The sequence below is a fragment of the Prionailurus viverrinus genome, chromosome A1 (assembly GCF_022837055.1).
Source record: "Prionailurus viverrinus isolate Anna chromosome A1, UM_Priviv_1.0, whole genome shotgun sequence".
Classification (NCBI taxonomy): domain Eukaryota; kingdom Metazoa; phylum Chordata; class Mammalia; order Carnivora; family Felidae; genus Prionailurus; species Prionailurus viverrinus.
Window position 1 is genome coordinate 17,446,086 of NC_062561.1, and position 18,451 is coordinate 17,464,536.

At 42.3% G+C, this 18,451-nt stretch overlaps 1 protein-coding gene and 1 pseudogene across 1 annotated transcript in view; both read right to left on the minus strand.

Moving 5' to 3' along the window:
- Nucleotides 1-5,508: 5,508 nt before the first annotated feature.
- LOC125147506 (uncharacterized) lies at nucleotides 5,509-5,640 on the minus strand (annotated as a pseudogene).
- Nucleotides 5,641-7,329: 1,689 nt separating this feature from the next.
- Nucleotides 7,330-18,451, minus strand: part of PROSER1 (proline and serine rich 1) — a 28,183-nt gene continuing 17,061 nt past the window's right edge. Inside the window, exons 10-13 of the mRNA XM_047878781.1 lie at nucleotides 15,335-15,379; nucleotides 9,920-11,702; nucleotides 9,318-9,468; nucleotides 7,330-8,696 (exon numbers count right to left, since the gene is read on the minus strand). Of these exons, the coding sequence (XP_047734737.1) occupies nucleotides 8,574-8,696; nucleotides 9,318-9,468; nucleotides 9,920-11,702; nucleotides 15,335-15,379 (2,102 nt within the window). The 3' untranslated portion in view covers nucleotides 7,330-8,573. The remainder of the gene's footprint in view (nucleotides 8,697-9,317; nucleotides 9,469-9,919; nucleotides 11,703-15,334; nucleotides 15,380-18,451) is intronic.

Here is an 18,451-nt window from a genome sequence, read left to right on the forward strand (position 1 = left end):
TTCTCTGCATTGTGCCCATACATCCTTGGTTATGGCTTGATGTGGAAATCATGCCAGAGGCACAGTGGGTAAGAAAGCAGGCCCTGGGCTCGCACCCCCTGGGTATAAAGAAGTCTTGGCTCTCCTACAAACTGATCATGTGACACTGGGTAACTCATTCACCAACCACCCCCCTTCATGTTGTGTTTTGTTTTAATCTGTAAAATGGGTTTGATAATGGTCTCTATCAGAGTTGTCTGCATGAGAAGTATATGAAATGTTCCATGTAAAATACTCATTATGTTATGAAATAATTACCATTGGATTAATACCATTAATAAATGGTGACTATTATTACTGTCGATGACAGCTGAGCTGCATTTCTCGGAAGTCAGTTCTCTTTCTGAAATGAGGATGTTGGGCTAACCTTCACAGTACTCTTTCATCCTTGCTTCCAGCAAATGTATGCTTGAGTAGGGATTGATTAGGTGAATCAAAGCACTCCCCACCTCTCGCTTGCCTAAGGCTTCTCCAACTTGCTGCAAATTTGAAAACTGGGGGTCCGCCCCTGGGTTCCCGGCTCTGTGAATCCGTGCATTCCACTCTGTTTCTTCCTGGCCTCTGCTTAATCACTGCGTCGTCACTTTGGGACTAACCTCTCATGGAAAAGAGCAACAGGAAAACTTCCTATTTCCATCATTTCTTGCGACTCGGTCACGGACTCTCCTTGCCTGGCACAGGAAGCCCCTTGCCCTTCGAATCGGACGACCCTCCACAGTCATGCTGCAAAATGGGAAGTACGAGTTCAGGTCATTTCTAAATACCGCCCTTACTATTCGCCAAATAGCACTTAACGCCAGCGCTGCCCATCACGCAGGCGCAACGCTCAAAACAACAGGAGCAGTAATTGTTCCCTGGTGGCGGCTGGCGGGAACCCGCAGCGCGCTTGCGACACATACATCCCTGTGGAAGATGACTAAGCAACTGTTTTTCTTCTTCCTGCAAAACGTTGTAAGTATCTCAGCCTAGAAAGCAAGACTGATTGCACCAACCAAGGAACAACCGGGCCTCCGGGGATGAATGAAACACGGGATCCTTTTCTAGGTTTCCTCCTCTCTTGTCTCAAGTATAAACCGTCCTGGGCCCCGTTGCTGGAATTTTCTCCCCTCCATCGTGGGGGAGTGGTGAAGGTGGGGGAATGAAGCGGGTCAGGAATTGCTGGAATGTACTCCCAATGGGCATTTTCCCGTGTGTTTCTACATTTTCATTCTGTCAAGTACCGAACTAGGGCAAAGTCCTGAATGAGGACAGTTGTTTGGTTTTTGTTTGTTTACTTGTTTGTTTGTTTTCGGACAGCTATGTGTGTAGAAGCCCTAATTCCATTCCAGCTCCTGATATGCAAGATGTCCCTAAATATGTATATTTGATTTTCCTTGAATGTTCATCGTAGAGCACAAACGCTATCTTGAAACAACTCCTTCTAGCCGTAGACCTGTCTTCTTCCCCAAGCTTCAGGTTTCAGGAATGCTCTCCCACCACTGGTCACCCACCATCGTTTCTTGCTAAGATGCACAAATACATTCCAGGACATTTCCTACTCCCTTAGGAAAATGTTCCCTTTTCTTTAAACGTTGAAGTGCTCTGATTTCATTAACTTTTCACCAGTATATATCATCCATTCTATTTTATTCATTCTCGTGTATACAATTCTTGAATTTCCACATCTCTAAATAACGAATGAAGTCTGCAGATCCGTATGGATATTTATGTAGCGATAACTCCCCAAATTGCCAATCTGGCCTAGACTTCTCTCCAGAATAATAAGTATTTTCAACTGTCAGCTGATGAAATATCTCTACCCAAATATACCCCCCCACCAATGAAATATTCTACCCGTTAGAAAGCATTCTATTAAATAGATTTTTGTTACAGAAATTTTGATGATGCATGTGGAATAATATATACAATGTGTGTATGTATATAATGTGTGCGTGTATTTATTGAATAAAAGGGGCAATAAATATACTACCCAACTCAAAACTAGAACATAACCAACACCATTAAAGCTATTTGAGTATTCTTCCTAAGCTTCATCCCCTTTCTATATACATACATAGATATCAATATATATCAAAATATATATTGATTCTTGATAGTTACATGAGTGGTAAATATAATTCTCCCCATTGTGGCTTATCTTTTCACCTTTTTAATGATGCCTATGATATCAAATATAGGAAGCTTCAATATATTTAGTGCTTGGTACACCTTATTTAAAAATCCTTCCCTTTCTATGGTCTTAAGGATATGCTCTTATGTTTTATTATTTTTTACATTTTTAATGTTTATTTATTTGAGAGAGAGAGACAGAGCGTGAGCAGGAGAGAACAGAGAGAGAGACACACACACACAGAATCCAAAGCAGGCTCCAGGCTCTGAGCTGTCAGCACAGAGCCCAACGCGGGGCTCGAACCCACGGACTGTGAGATCACGACCTGAGCCAAAGTCGGACGCTCAACCGACTGAGCCACCCAGGTGCTCCTCCTGTATTTTCTTTGAAAGCTTTAAGAGTTATTTGTTCTTTTTGACTTTAAGTCTTTAATCTACCTAGAGTTGCTTTTTGGGCATGGCACAGTGTAGGGATCCATTTTAATTTTCTTTCACAGAAATAACCAGTTATCACAGCACCTGATAAACAAATAGTCAAATATCTAACTGATCTTCCATGCCAGTTATAAATTAGTTCCCTACGAGTGGGTTTTCACGGTTTCCTTATTATATTCCACTATCATTTTGGTTATCTCCAATGAATTCTTCATTGTCTTAGTTTCTAAGGCCCAATAAGTCTTGGTGTTTGGTAGAGCAGGTTCTTCATGGTCTTGAGAAGAGTATGTATTATTTGTAACCATGATGATTGTGGATCCTCCATTTAAATAATTTCTCTTTAATGATTGTCATATAGTTAAAAAAAAATTCTCCGTACTCATTAGAGTTTGCATTAGGATTCACTCTTGATGTACATTCCGCGAGTTTGCAAAAATGTATACTATCAGGAGGATGTCATCCATCACTATAGTATCATACAGACTACTTTCACTGCCCTAAAAACTCCTCTTCCCTCCACCTCTGTATCCTTCCCTGCCCCCCCCACCCCGCAAACTCTAGCAACCATGGGCCTTTCCACTCTGTCCATGGTTTTCTTTTCCTTTTCCAGAATGTCACTTAGGTAGAATCATAGGGAAGGTTTTTCAGATTGGCTTTTCACTTAGTATTATACATTAAAAGTTCCACTATGTCTTTTAATAGCCTGACACCTCCTCTTTTTTCAGTGCTGAGTAGTATTCCATTGCCTGGCATTTCCCTTTGTTTGAATGGCATTTTTTGCTGTTCCTCATATTTGAAAATGCAACTGACTTTTGAATATATATTTTTAAATCTCACTAAGCTTTATATCTTCTTTTCCAATTATGTTTTATTTCTTTTTTGTACCTTAGCACATTAGAGTGTGTAGTACAATGCTGAATTGCATTTTACTTGACCAGTCTCTGATTTTAAAGGGATTTTTATAAAATTCCAGTTATGAATAATGTGTGCTCTATTTTTATAGATTTCCTTACCTGATAAAGTTTCCTTCTTTTCCTGGTTTGCTAAGTGTATGTTTTTTAACCATTATTGTGATTGAGTTTCATTAACCATTTTTTATAGACTGAGAAAATGGTTTCTCTCCATTTGTTAGTGATGACTGAACATTTAATTTTATCTTTGCTTTACTGCTAATAAATCTATCCCTTACCCCTGGCGCAAATCCAACTTGATTATGGTGTATCATTTCTTAGGAATAAATTTGTGCTAGTATTTTATATTTCACTATTTTCTTGAGTAAAGTTGACTTGCATTTTTTCTTTAAAAAAAATTTTTTTAATGTTTACTTATGACAGAGAGAGAGAGAGACAGAGCATGAGCACGGGAGGGGCAGAGAGAGAGAGAGAGAGGGAGACAGAGAATCCGAAGCAGGCTTCAAGCTCCGAGCTGTCAGCAGAGAGCCCGACGCAGGGCTCAAACTCGCAGACCACCAGACCATGACCTGAGCCGAAGTCGGACGCTCAACTGAGTGGACTGAGCCACCCAGGCGCCCCTGACTTGCATTTTTTCTTTCTCATACTACGCTTGTCTGAGTTTTAGTATTAAATTGGTCTGTAACAGTGAGTTGAGGAACGTTTCCTCATATTCTCTTGGAAGAGTCTATGCAGTAGAATGAGGCTGAAAAGCCTTCTGAGCTTCCCGCCTCCTTTCCATTTCCAAGTGTTGTGAAACCAACATACAGTATGACATCTCCCCATGTGCTGGTTTCTTCCACTTTTCTGTGCCTTGTTCTTGGTGTTTTATCTTCCTCCACTTTCCCTCTGTACCAATTAGGAGTTAAAAACACCAATGGCGGGGCGCTTGGGTGGCTCAGTCGGTTAAACGTCCGACTTTGACTCAGGTCAGGAGCTCGTGGTCCGTGAGTTCGAGCCCTGCGTCGGGCTCTGGACTGACGGCTCAGAGCCTGGAGCCTGTTTCGGATTCTGTGTCTCCCTCTCTCTCTGCCCCTCCCCCGTTCATGCTCTGTCTCTCTCTGTCCCAAAAGTAAATAAACGTTAAAAAAAAATTAAAAAAAAAAAATAAAAACACCAATGGCTTTTAACTCGTACTATAAAACTTTTACCAGATATAAATTAAATTAGAAATTTAAATATTTACTTAGTATCAAAATGCCCCTCCTGAATACAAGGACCTGGGAATACTTTAATTTTGATCTCCTTTCGCAACTGACTTGCCAGTGTTGCCCAATATTTTATCTCTTAACTGACCCAAATGGGACATTTGTTTACTAGTCTTGTGTCATCTTTAGGAACAACAAAGGCTCATTAAATTTGATTTGAAGTCTTTTTAAGTCAATAAATTTTACTTTAAGGAATTTCACATGTGATTCCTCCTACTACCAATCGCCTTAGTTCCTCCAAGGTCTGTCATAATCTTCAAGGTAGCCCTTTTTATTATTTTATTATTTTTTTTTTAGAGAGAGGGACAGGGAGTGAGCACGAGCAGAGGGGACACCGAGAAAGAGGAAGAGGACCCCAAGCAGGCTCCACACTCACCGCAGACCCTGACCCAGGGCTCAATCTCATGATCCTGAGATCATGACCTGAGCCGAAGCCAAGAGTCAGATGCTTAACCAACTCTGCCACCCAGGCGCCCCAAGGTAGCCCTTTTTAAAAACAACTTTGGCTCAACCCACAGTTGTCATGGTCAGTCTTTCAGTTGGACTTCTTTGATCTCCACTTGAATATGGACATATGTCACAAAGTCCCCACCAGTAATCTTTGGAATCCAATTTCTTCAAGCAATTGGCTGTAGGGCCCTAGAAGTTAAATCCTAGAAAGTTCATTGATTTTTATTTGTTCAAGTGATGTAAAAGATAGTATTCCTTAATTGTTTCTAATATTGAAAAGTCTTGTTCCATCCACTTTGAACTCATGAGCCTACAAGAAATGGTACAGGTCTCACCGTCACCCCTGCAATACACTTGTGATGGGAGCATAACCTGTGCCTCAATGTAGCCACACTAACAATCTGTGGACACCACAAACAACAATGCCCGTTCTCATCTAGGATGAGGCTTGGAGGGAATAAAGTCTTGACTAGATTCACCAAGTGTTGACTAGATTCAAGTGTTAAGGCTTAAAATTAAGGTTAACCGATTATATGAATTAACAGTGTTTGCAAATCCCACAGAGACTGTGGGGCTTTATGGAAAGAGAATGAAGAGGTACATTTCCCTACGTTCAAGGGCACATTAATCCCTTTCATAATGCAGATCTTCATCATCTTCGTTTTTAGATTTCGGTAAAAACCATCCAGTGTTCTACCTCTAATCCAACCTCCGTGCTGCAGCCTAAGTGATTTTTTGCAAAGTGCTTTCTATTTCAAACTGCTGACCCCTAACAAAGGCCCAAACCCTTAGCATGGTTTACAATCAGGCCCCTTGCTTTTTCGAGTCTCCCAAACTACAAACTTCATTCAAACTCCGTCCAGTTACAGGATGATATTGTTGTCCTAGTCTGTCACACTGGGGCTCCATGAGGGATGTTATTTCTTACTCATCCTAAGACTTTTTAGGTCACTAAGAAGGCTTTCTGGACTCCCTCAGGCAGAAAGGTACTCACCTTCTCTCCTTAATAGTTATTTGAAATCTTATTTATTTTGAGAGAGAGAGAGACAGAGAAGGAGCACAAGTGGGGGAAGGGCAGAGAAGAGAGAGAGAAAATCTCAAGCAGGCGCAGAGCCTGACACGGGGCTCAAACTCACGAACTGTGAGATCTTGGTCTGAGCCGAAATCAAGAGTCAATGCCTAACCCACTGAGCCACCCTGGCGCCCCTCTCCTATGTATTTTCAAAGCACTTGGTAATACAAGTACCCTCGTATTGGTATTAAATGCGTGGTTCAAATTTACCATTTACTCGCTGTTGGACTTACATCTTGTCTTATTTATCTGGTTAATGAAGTTGCTAGTACTTCCTTCAGAGGGTTATGAGATACATAAGCCCAGACCCCAGTCATTATTACAAGTGCTCCAGAAATGTTCTCTCCATTTTTTAATTTTTTTTTTTCAACGTTTATTTATTTTTGGGACAGAGAGAGACAGAGCATGAACGGGGGTGGGGCAGAGAGAGAGGGAGACACAGAATCGGAAACAGGCTCCAGGCTCTGAGCCATCAGCCCAGAGCCTGACGCGGGGCTCGAACTCACGGAGCGCGAGATCGTGACCTGGCTGAAGTCGGACGCTTAACCGACTGCGCCACCCAGGCGCCCCATCTCCATTTTTATATAAACCTTGAAGTGCCTGATATGCACAAGAGGCCAGGAATGCATCTGAAAGATGAACAGGACATAGCTCCTTTGCTGTGAGAATAGGGGCTCGTTGCATGGTAAACTAAACCTGGCAGCAGGAAGCACTATAGAGCGATTACTCATTCAGCAAATTTTTTTGGGTGGTCAACATATAAAAAAAATATAATCTTTAAAAATTTTTATAAGTGTAAACTTAGAACAAATGACAACTTCCAGCAACTGGCATCGGAGTAACTATGCAGTTACGTTCTTTGTTTGCAGATAATTTAAGGCATCAATAGCTTGTTTCTAGTGTTGGTTATAATAGAACTTTCACGTAAGATACCATTTAAAGGACTGAGCAATCAGTAGTCTATGCGGAGTTTCAACTGAATTTGGATAAAATTATGCTCTATGTATTAGCGTATATGAACAATTAAAAAGCCTGTCAAAGCACTTAATAAAACACTTATAAAGTATTTGTCATATCCATAAAGTTTATTTTAAAAAATTGTTAAAAACTAACCATACAGGAATATTTATTAATATACTTAAAAAGTTTGTTCCCCGTGTTCAAGGAAAATACATTAGCAACATCTTCCAGACACCATCTTTATAAAAGTAAAACTTCTAGATGCTGAAATGTACTACAGTAGATTCTATAGTTTACACTTTTAAGATTGAAAATCATTCTCCCTACTACCCCCCACCCCCGCCCCCCCGAATGTGGCAGTTCTTCCCGTTAATGAATGACATTCACTCACATTCGATGCTACCACAGACCCTTAGAGCACACACTTCATGTTTACTAACAGAGCAAGTCTTCTCTATTGGTTGTCACATCAGACTTTTGGAGAAGCGTTGGACTTGAAGTACAAACAGAAATACTATGTCCCATGATTGTAAACATTCACCAAGAGCTTCCGGAGTACAATGAGTAATAGAGGTGGCCCTATGGTCAGTCAAATGTCCCTCACTCGCTCGGATACTGCTGAGATTAAGAAATAAGTGTCGAAGGCCAATCATCACAAGCCTTACTTGCGTTTCTGTAAGAAAGTAGTTCTGGATACATTTTTAGTCGAAAACACCTGAAAGTCATTCTAAAGACTATATTAAGCACCATTTTCACTTACCTGAAATATATTAAGTTAAATTCAGCAGTAAATGTTTGCGCATAAATGTCAGAAGTTAGAAATAACGGTGGGTTTCAAGTTCCCTTCTGTGGCTACATACGGAGTACTGCGTTCCAAAGATGCTAACGGGAACCACTCATGCATTCCAAGGGCAGTAATGCCCCCAGGGCCAAATGCAACCCATGAGTCTGAGGCACAACTATTACTTCTGTCAGTGGATGCTATACAAGCAGATTTAAGGCTGTATTCGGCTATAAAGAGTTCAACCTCCTCTTTAGTATTCTTCCCACACAGATCACATACATGACTCAAAATTTCATAGGGTGGGAGATGAAAAGTCCCCGAACACCTTTTTAATACTATTCTCCGTACAGTTCGTCATCAGCATATTTACATGGGGGAGTGTTCATACTTAAAACCATTAAAAAATGCAATCGTCATTGTTTTAAACTCTTATCCCAATTTCCCCAAGATTATCCTCATTCTCATTTTCTGAGAATGTCAGCCAACCTCGCATTAGTCAGATTGTTCACTGCAGTCCTTAGGCATATCCGATGTCGCTCCGGAGGAGAATACAAATGAAAATATATTCACTGCCACCCACTTTGGGACAAGCCTGGTTGTAAAGAGAATGGTGTTCCTGGTGTCGAAGGATAACTAGGAAATCCATCTGGCTGAGCTGAATAGCTTTCCAGAGCCGAAGCTGAATGGACCTGATAGAAAGAAGGTGCAGGTTAGCAAGTGCCAAATTCATTCAAGTCTGTACTTGCTTTTGCTTACACCCCACCACAGAGATTTAGAATGGGAAAGAACAAAAAAACAACAAAACAAAACAAAACAAAACAAAACACTGGGGCAAGATTAAGTCTGCTTATTCTCCCGAAATTTTTAATAAACGTTCAAAATACTTCAGATGCTGGAGGCAATGGGAGATACCACTGAAAGACTTCATATTCTTTCCAAAAAGTCAGTAAGTTTTCTAGAGAAAATATGCTTTAATGGTCCATTATTTCAGCTTAAATTATAAAAGACCAGCTCAAATTTAACGGACACATATCAAGATTCCATTTGTAAGCTCTAAACTAAGATCTGAAAGTCTCAAAGCGGGAAAAGAATTCATACAGACGAATAGACCCCGGCACCTTTGTTACTCTCCTGAAGGAGAACGAGGATAATCTGCACATTTGGGGAGATTAATCATAAGTCTGCTAACATTCTGCTACGAGCCATTTTGTGGCCAACGTTGGGCTACCATTATTGCACAGCCAGGTCACCACTACAGAAGCCACCTCCGGGTCTTGCCATTGAACTCCCGGTGGACCCTGCCTGCTTACCTGCTGTAACAAGGCAGACTGTGCAGCTGCATTATGCTGTAATTCCTGCAAGGATGACTGGGAAGGATTCTGGGAGAACCCGGGGATACCTGGGAGGGACAGCAGGCCTGGGAAAACAGAACTGCCTGCAGCTTGAAGGCCAGATGACAGGCTAAAACAATAGACAGAAGAATAGGTCAAAATGCGGCGAAGACAAAAGCTATTGCTTCTATATCTGTCAAATACCACCTTAAGACGTAAAACGAACTTTAAATTTCTCTGTTGGAAGGAACCCTAAAAGTCAGCCACTCACTGATAGCAAATGTACTTTCTCGTACACAGTATGTTATTCTGAATTCAGGAAGTCTGTGTTTTGCATAGAATACTTCCCGCTGGTTTATAATGACGACACATGACAAACACTACAACTGCCTGTGCGGGCGTTGATATTGCACACGCTGCTCTCAACGTGGCTGCAGAGCTCCCCGTGCCCTGGGTACTGAAGCTCCGGCCCGGAAAAACCAGACTGTGGCGGCAGCGAACAATGAGATTTTGCTCGGAAGACTCTAAACCACAAGGTGGGCCAAGAACGACCGCAGCCTCCCCACGCACGAGCCACGTACCCGGCCTGGGCAACGAGAGCAGAGTTGAAATTGGAGCTAAACGCTGAGGCGAATCCCGGGAGGACGGGAGCCGGGGACGGGGTCGTGGCAGCGACGGGCAGCGGGGCGACGGCGGCCACCGTGGACGGCGCCTGCAGCCCCGGGAACGAGGGGAGCGCGGGGGCGACGCTGGGGGTGTTGGAGACGGAGAAGCCGGGGTACGAGGGGTTTGAGGCCGGCAGAGGTCCCTGCGTCACCGAGAAGAGGGAGGGGACGGCGGTGGACAGGTTAAGGGGGAAAGGGGCCGCCGAGGCCGGCGCCGAGGCCGCAAGCCCCGGGAGCACGGCTGCGGTGGAGCTGGCGGCGGGCACGGGCGTGGACGTGACCGCCGCAGACGAGGTGGCTAGTAACGACCCTGGAAGAGACACGGAGGGGTTGAGAGACGGGTTGCCAGTTAGAGGGAAATTACTGGTCAGAGATGTGAACGGAGGAAGAGCCGTGAACACCGGAGTGATGGGCGCGGAGGAAGCGTGCGGCGGCAGGGCGATGGACGAGAGCGGGTTGGACACGTTCAGGGGGGCGGGCAAGCTGGGGAGGCCCGACAGAGCGGGGTTAAGGCAAGTAGACAGAGTGATGGGCACCGACGCGGACGTGTACGCGCGGCCCAGCGCCCCCAAACCTAAAGTGCCGTGGGGGGGATTCGCCGAGTGAGACGGGCCTTTGAAGGCCGAGGGAGTGGGGCTCGTGGGCTCGGTTTTGATCATGACAGGGAGGGTGGTGACGGCGGGGGCGGACGCGCCGTGCAGCTCCGAGTTACCCGGGTGGGGGCCCTGCAAGAGCGGAGCCGACGAGCCCCCGCTGACCGGCACGGAGGCGGGACACGACGCCGGCGTCACCAGGGGAGAATGTGCGGGCAAAGTAGATGGCGTGGAGGCCGAGTTGGCCACGGTAGCCGGCGGGCCCGGGAACATGGCCAACCCGGGGGTGGACGACCTCTGCGCGGCGGGCACGGCCGAGGGGGCGTAGCACTTGCTGGGGCCTGGAGCGGGGGAGTCAGGGTTCGGGTGAGTCAGAGAAGACAGTGAAGCCAGCCCACTTGTAACAGCAGAGGACAGAGCGGATGAGTTGATTAAACTGGTGTCATTTGAGGTCAGAAAGCCTTTTAAAGCAGACAGAAGAGGACTGTTTGCACCGAGGGGACAAGCCACGCTGGGGGCAGAGCCGCCGGCAAGTACAGGAGGGGCAGGTTTGGACACGCCTTGGGATGTGGGTGTTAAGGGCAAGGGGAGGCCCGCAAACACTGAGGACAGAGAGGCGGAATTCGGGTTGTTGGTAGAAGCAGCGGTAGAGGTGGCAGCAAAGGGGAGGCCGGGGAAAGGGGCAGACGTAGAAGCGAAGGTTTCGCTGGAAGCAGGAGCGGCCCGAGGTGCGGACGTGGCCTGAGGGGTTGGGACGGAAGGTGCAGGGGGACCCGGCAGGGGAACCAGGCCAGAGAAAACGGACGGGACGGGAGCCGCAGTTGTGCTGTGGACGGAAGTAACGGGCGCCGCAGGCAAGGAAGGGGTTCGGATGACTGTCGGATTTGGCGTTGCTGGCTGAGGCGTATGGACGGCCGCGGAGACCTGCCCCGGGAACACAGGGAGGACAGTATTCGGCATGTTCATCCCAGAAACGGTAGCAGCTGCCAGTGCTGACGGATGATTTACTGCTTTGACTGGGGATGCGGTGGGGACTGGAGTTGCAGCCGGTGTTGAAGGGTTGGAACCATGAGGAGAGAAGAGTTGACTTCCTGGGGTAGAAAATGCTATGGAGGGAAGAAAGAGGCAAGAATCTGTCACCATGCTGAAGTGTCATATTGTAACCCAAGAGAAATAGCAAAATGTCTGTAACATTTAACAAACACAAAGAAAACCAGTGACAGGTGTAAGGGGCTATTCTGGCACCCACGTTGCTTGACTCTACGACCCTGATCTGCACTGCGGAGCCTCCGTTAGAGCTAGCTGTCTTCTATCTAGACTCTGCTCAGAAGAGCCCTCCGATGCACACGGAGAAAGCCTTGAGAAATTAGCAAATTCTCTTTTCACATTTTCCCAATTTTTAAAAATTAAAAATTTATTTTGTGGTTAGTGTTGGTGTACTGACTTTACCTTTCATTCTTTCAAACCACTTACCTAGAGTAATAACAAGCCATTGCCCCTCTTAGGAGCTTTTGGGACATCACTTTCCTTGTAGGCCTTCCAGGATTCATGCCTATTTCTCCAGTATTATGGCCACTCGGTGAGTTGAACTTGATATTCCAGTTTATAACCTATACAGCTTTTTCTCCCAAGCATTTTCTCATACTGCCTCCTCTCCTCCTCTACTCAATCTCAACCTCTAATATTTGCTTTGTCCTAGGAGCTCCCTTAGGGGCAAAAGCCGTATCTAATTCATCTTTAGAGCCTTAGCACCTGGCGCTGTGCATGGCATCTAATAAATGTTTGCCACACTAGATATATCACCATTACCTCAACTATAGTTACCAGACCCATCCAAGGACTTACTCTGAAGAACTGTACTATAATTGGCTCTCACATTTTTATTCTGATAAACTCTACGAATAATTACTGTAAGTATTTTGGGGGATGATCTGTGCTTTCTCTCTGAATCAATTTAGTGACAATGTTAGCCTTTGATGATCTTGTTAGTGTCAAGTGGAAAGCATGACTTAGGTTGCTGAAGTCCTAATGACAACTATCGTCTGCTGCCACGCTCATATCGAAGTCTGTTTCAGTTATATGCAGAGAATGTTCCTTTTGCAGTGATAATCAACTGAAAGATATTTTCATGGGCTAAGATTCAAGTTTTTAAGTTTATGCATAATAAAGACTCTTACATAAAAAAGTTGACATGGTCAATGAAGTAATGTACTATACGAATCATAGTGGGGAAGGGACCATAGGAAAAGAATGGAAGAAAATAACATACACATAATCCATTCGTACTAAGAGACGACCAAAAGATGCTATACTGGGCTGAACAAATTTACAGTAGTTTCAAAAAGAGGGCCGCCTGGGTGGCTCAGTTACTTAAGTGTCCGACTCTTGATTTCAGCTCAGGTCATGACCTCATGGTTTGGTGAGTTCGAGACCCACATGGGGCTCCATGCTGACAGCACAGAGCCTGCTTTGGATTCTCTCTCTCCCTCTCTCTCCGCCCCTACACCACTCACGCTCTCTCTCTCAAAAATAAACTTTTTTTTAAAAAAAGGAAAAATGGCAGAATTGACAAACAGTAATATGTAAACACATACACTTCAAACCAAGAGGCCTGTACCATATTCATGTCATTGCCAGTAATTTCATTTCAAGAAAAGAAAGCCTAGCTATTTTAAATTTAGAGAACATATGAAAAATGGATTTGTACTTTTGTTGGCATTTGTTTCATGAGCAGAAGCTCAAGGAATATATACCTAGTTTTGTACTAAATAATGTACTAAAAATTTATTTAGGTCAACATCGGTTGGGAAATATTTGAGAATTCACTATTTTATACAATGACATGCTGAGGACCATGCAGTTAATGACAGATCATAAGATAAGACCAAACTGTCCCACAGCATTCTTTATAGCAGCCTCCGAAAGACTGGAGATCTTTTTATATAACAGAGCAAAAGTCATGCACTGTTGATCGTAGTGCCTACAGTTAAAATGTGACAAAAACAACAACAAATCGAAAAAACTCCAAAAATATACCATGATAAATACTACTTTCCTGTCACGTAATTTGGGTGTCAACCATAAAACAGTAGATACTGTGCCAAGTACTTTATGTCTGTCATTTCATTTGTCTTCACATAACCCTCTGAGATAGGTACTAAAAACCCCATCTTACAGACAGGCAATCTGCAGCTTGGTGTGGTTAAAGCAATTTGTTAGAAGATCATATAGCTATTAAGTAGTTTTCAAAGGGAATTAAGGTTCAGGGCACCTGGGTGGCTCAGTCGGTTGGGTGTCCGACTCTTATCTTGGCTCAGGTCATGATCTCATGGTTCATGAGTTCAAGCCCCGTGCCCAGGATCTGCACAACAGCATGGAGCCTGTCTGGGATTCTCTCTCCCTCTCTCTCTGCCCCTCACCCACTCCCATGGACACATGCGTGCCCTCTCCCTCTCAAAATAAGTTAGTAAACTTAAAAAGATAGGGAATAAAGTTTCAGTTATGCAAGCTAATAAATAAATTCCAGAAATCTGTTGTATGACACTATGCCTACAGTTAACAATGCTGTACTGTGTACTAAAAAATTTAAGAGGGTAGATCTCTTTGAGATCTTATCATAATAATAATTTTAAAAGGGTCATGCAGCTATTAAGTGATAGAACCAAAATTTGAACCCCAGACCCACATCCTTAACCACTATCCTAGTTTATCTTTTCGTTTCTTGATATTATTCAAAAGGCAAGTAAAATCTTAATTTCATGCTAACATTCACAACATAGGAAATCAAGGTATGCTATTCCTAACGTTGGTTCTTATGCCTCTTAACTGCCTTCAAAAATAGATTAGTGAAGCTGAACATTAAGGCTCAAGTTTCCTTAACCTCCATTTCATCGAAGGTAAATGACATGGTCACAAAGCTAGGCAGCACCAGAGCCAGGATAAGAAAACGATGTCCTGACATCTCATGTTTTCCAGCCCATTATGCTACCTCCTTTAGAAGCCACAGCTAAAAAGCCCTGTTTAGGCACCCTGCTCAGGGGCGAGAACTCTCCCACAGAGGCTCCTAACTATGCCCTATGATGATTAGATTCATGTGCTGCTTTGCTACACAAGAACCGAGCCCAAGTTTTGTCTCCTACCAGAGGGCTCGCCTCTCCTTCCTGACCACAAAGATCCTCATCCAGAGGAAGAAGAAAATGTTGTGGCTCTACTGCCCCCTGCAGGCATCGTGCTGGCGACATTTTCCATCTTCCTTTTTCAATTCCGCTTTCTGCTTTGGCAACCCTTACTTTTTGTTCTACACTAAACTACGCTACCCCTAATACTTACGAAAATAATGAAATCTGAAACGAGTACTTAAAACAGCTCTTGGAAAACAGGGTTTTTATCAAAAACCTTATGTGTTTCTATCAAAACAAAAATGAGGTTTCTAATATTACATAATGTAAAGTGAATGTGGAACGTAATGCCACATAGCACTCCCATTATATTGCAAGTTTTTCACATAAGACACAAGGGCATATGGTTAATTTTAAACCCAGTTAATATGTACGTTTCCTTGTGTATATAATGTACCACTATCAAGCAACTTTTAGCGAGTATTGATTAAATTCGTTAAGTAGGAACTTTCCCCAAAGCATAGATTCCAGATACATTCAATTCAAACTGTTGTCAGTGGGTAACGGAGCAGAAAACCGGGACAGACTTCAGCTATGTCTGGAGCAAATTTGGTACTTACTTTGATTTTGTGTAGGTTTTGACTGACTGGAAAGGTCTTCATTTTCTATATGAAAATAAATAAATAAAAAGGTTGATTTCAAGTTTTATTCAAGTTAATCACCACCATAATAACCAGAGATTGGCATCAAAAAAAGAGAAGCTCAGGATGTGGATGCATTCTATGTTAGGAAAAACAACTTAGAGACGCTTATAGAGAGAGAAAGGAAATGGAGACAACGGTAGTAACTAAAGTGAAGATTGACAGCATCATGAGCAACTGACCCCTAACCTCCGTCCCCCACCACTTCTCCTTAACTTATCGGGCTTTAAATCACCATTGATATTTTGCAGACATATTTAAAAACACCTTCCGGAAAGGTGATGGCCTGAGACTGCCACCCAGGAGCAAGCGCAGGAGGACTTAGAGGTGGGAAATGGATGCCGAGCACAGAATCCACTGCCACCTGAGGGAGCGATCTCACAGGCCGTGTGACGATCCAAGCAAACAGAAAGAAAGGGGCCCTGCTTTCCTGTTGCACTCACACTTCTGCAAAAGGCCCTATGCTAGGAGCTGCCGAGAACCACCCTAATGGAGGTAGACTTGAAGCCTGTGACACAGACCCAAGAGCACACTCCCCCCCCCCACACCCCCGGGAAAGGACCTAACTAGACCATCAGTCAAAGATTCAACGGGAAGAAAATTACCTCATAGCTTGACAGTAAATGCCCAAGAAACAAACAGTGGGACAGATACAAGGCGCAGAAGGAACCTGCAAGCTCTGACGTGGTGAGCAAAAAAAGATTATAGCTTGTCTAAGGAACCTGGTACAAATAAACAACCACAACATATGGTGTCTATCAATAAAGATTCAATGAAAGGAAAAAAATCTTTAAAAACTTGTAATGCAAACTGAGAACACATACACACACACACACACACACACACACACACATAATATGCAAGAAAATATAAGCAGGGAAGGTGAACGTTTAGATATAGAAATCTGATTCCAAATCAATAGATGTAAAGAATGGTGAAGATTAGAAATAACATTATAAAAGCTAAGTTGCTTAGTTGGGAATAAGAAACAACAACAAAATCACACTTAAAATGGTAAAAATACAACAAAAAAAGAGGATATATAAATAAATAGGTAAGAGACTTAGAAAACAAATACAGTGCAAAATAAAAGTACCAGAAGGAGAAAGAAAGAACAGATGAAAAAGCAGTAACTAATGGAATAATGAAAACAAAATTTTCCTAAGCTTTAAAGACTTGAAGTTTCATATCTAAAGGGCTTACAGAGTTCTGTGAAAGATTAATGCTAAGATCCACACCTAGACATCCTGATGAAATAAATAGCTGAACTCCAAGATCAAAGACACTTCTGAATTCGAAAGATAAGGAATATTTTCTTTGTAAGCTTACAGAAGGAGACTGAGGTTCTAATAAAGAAGAGAAAGTTAACTGGAATTGAGTTTTTCATCTACAACTCTGTATATGTGCCCTTTTTAAAAAGTACTTAGAGAAATTTTCTGCTCACAGAAAAGCACAATGAGCACATCAGGACCGAGGATCAGAGAACAGAGGAAGTAGTAAGAGGCCGTTAAGTTCAGAGGCCCAGGAGGAAACACGTATGGTATTCCAACAAAACACACATATTGATGAAAAAGGAGAGTGAGAGTGAGGTCAGTGGAGCAGGGAGCAGCTTTCTTAAGTTTTTGTATACTGACAACCACTAACAATCCAAAGTAATCACTAGTGATCAAAAGTTCTAAGTTTGGGTGGGGTAAGGCGAGAGGAGCTATTAAAAATAAAACAGCAGTGTGACCAATACAAGTAAACAAAAGTAAGGGAAATGAAAAACTGGGACAAAAGATTAATAATGAATACAAAAATAAGATGGAAGGACTAAGAACAAATATGCAATTTTTATGATGACTGAAAATGCCTATTAAGCCTCATTCCCACTGGTTTAAAAATCAGAATCCAGCTATATGTAATCTATAAACCAACTAACCTAACAACAAAATAAAACCCTAAAATAAAAATTAAAAGTAAACGTAAACATAAAATCAAATAATGTTATTTCTACAATATGAAAACAAAAAGGACAATACCCAATAACACCACGCAAGAAAGAACTATCTTAAAGTGTAACTCAGCTGACATTTTTTTATACCTAGAAAACTCAAGATTGACTTTCAAGAAAAAAAAGTAGAATAAGTAATTAGTAATAAGCATGTACAAATGAAATATTCCATTTATAATTTTAATAAAAAATACCTTTAAAATCCCTAGAGACAAACCTAAGGCAAAGAACCTATATAAAGAAAACTATAAAATCTTCAAAGAGATAAAATATGCCCTGGGGGAAAATCACTACCACCTGACATAAAGACAGACACAGGATTGAATAGTAAGACTTAATATCATAAAAATGTCAGATCTCTCTAAATTTATAGAACTGTATATATTATATAATTACATATTAATTATATGTATAATTAATGATATAAAATTATATAACATTAATATCTGTAACTAGAAATATATATATATATATATATATATACACACACACACACGTACACATACATTCAACTGTTTTTAACTGCATAAAATGATCTTCATGTTCAGATAGAAAAAAAAAATTTCCAAATATAGTAAGAAAAATAGAAAACATAGTAAGAGAAAGCTAGCCTTACCAGATATCAGAACACACTATAAATCTGCTAATCAAATCAACATATCATCATAACATAAAATAACTAGACTGGAACAGAATAAAGAATCCAGATTTAGAACCACATGTGTATATGAAAACTCATGACAACTGCATCTTTCAAATCAATGGGGAACACAGATTAGTTAATAAATGGTGCTGGCATGACGGGCTACTCTCTGGAAAAAAATTAAGAAGACCCTCTATTTCACCCCTACATGAAAATAAATTCCAGATGCCGTAAGAGTCTTACAAGACCCGGATAACTTGGACTGCCTAGGGTTAAGAAGATCTGAAACAAGATAAAACAGTTCCAGCTTTTCTTTCCTAGCTTCTCTTTGTCTATGCAAAAATACAAAACTCTAAAGGCTAAAGGTACCATAAACAAGGGTGAGAAATAAAATGATAAT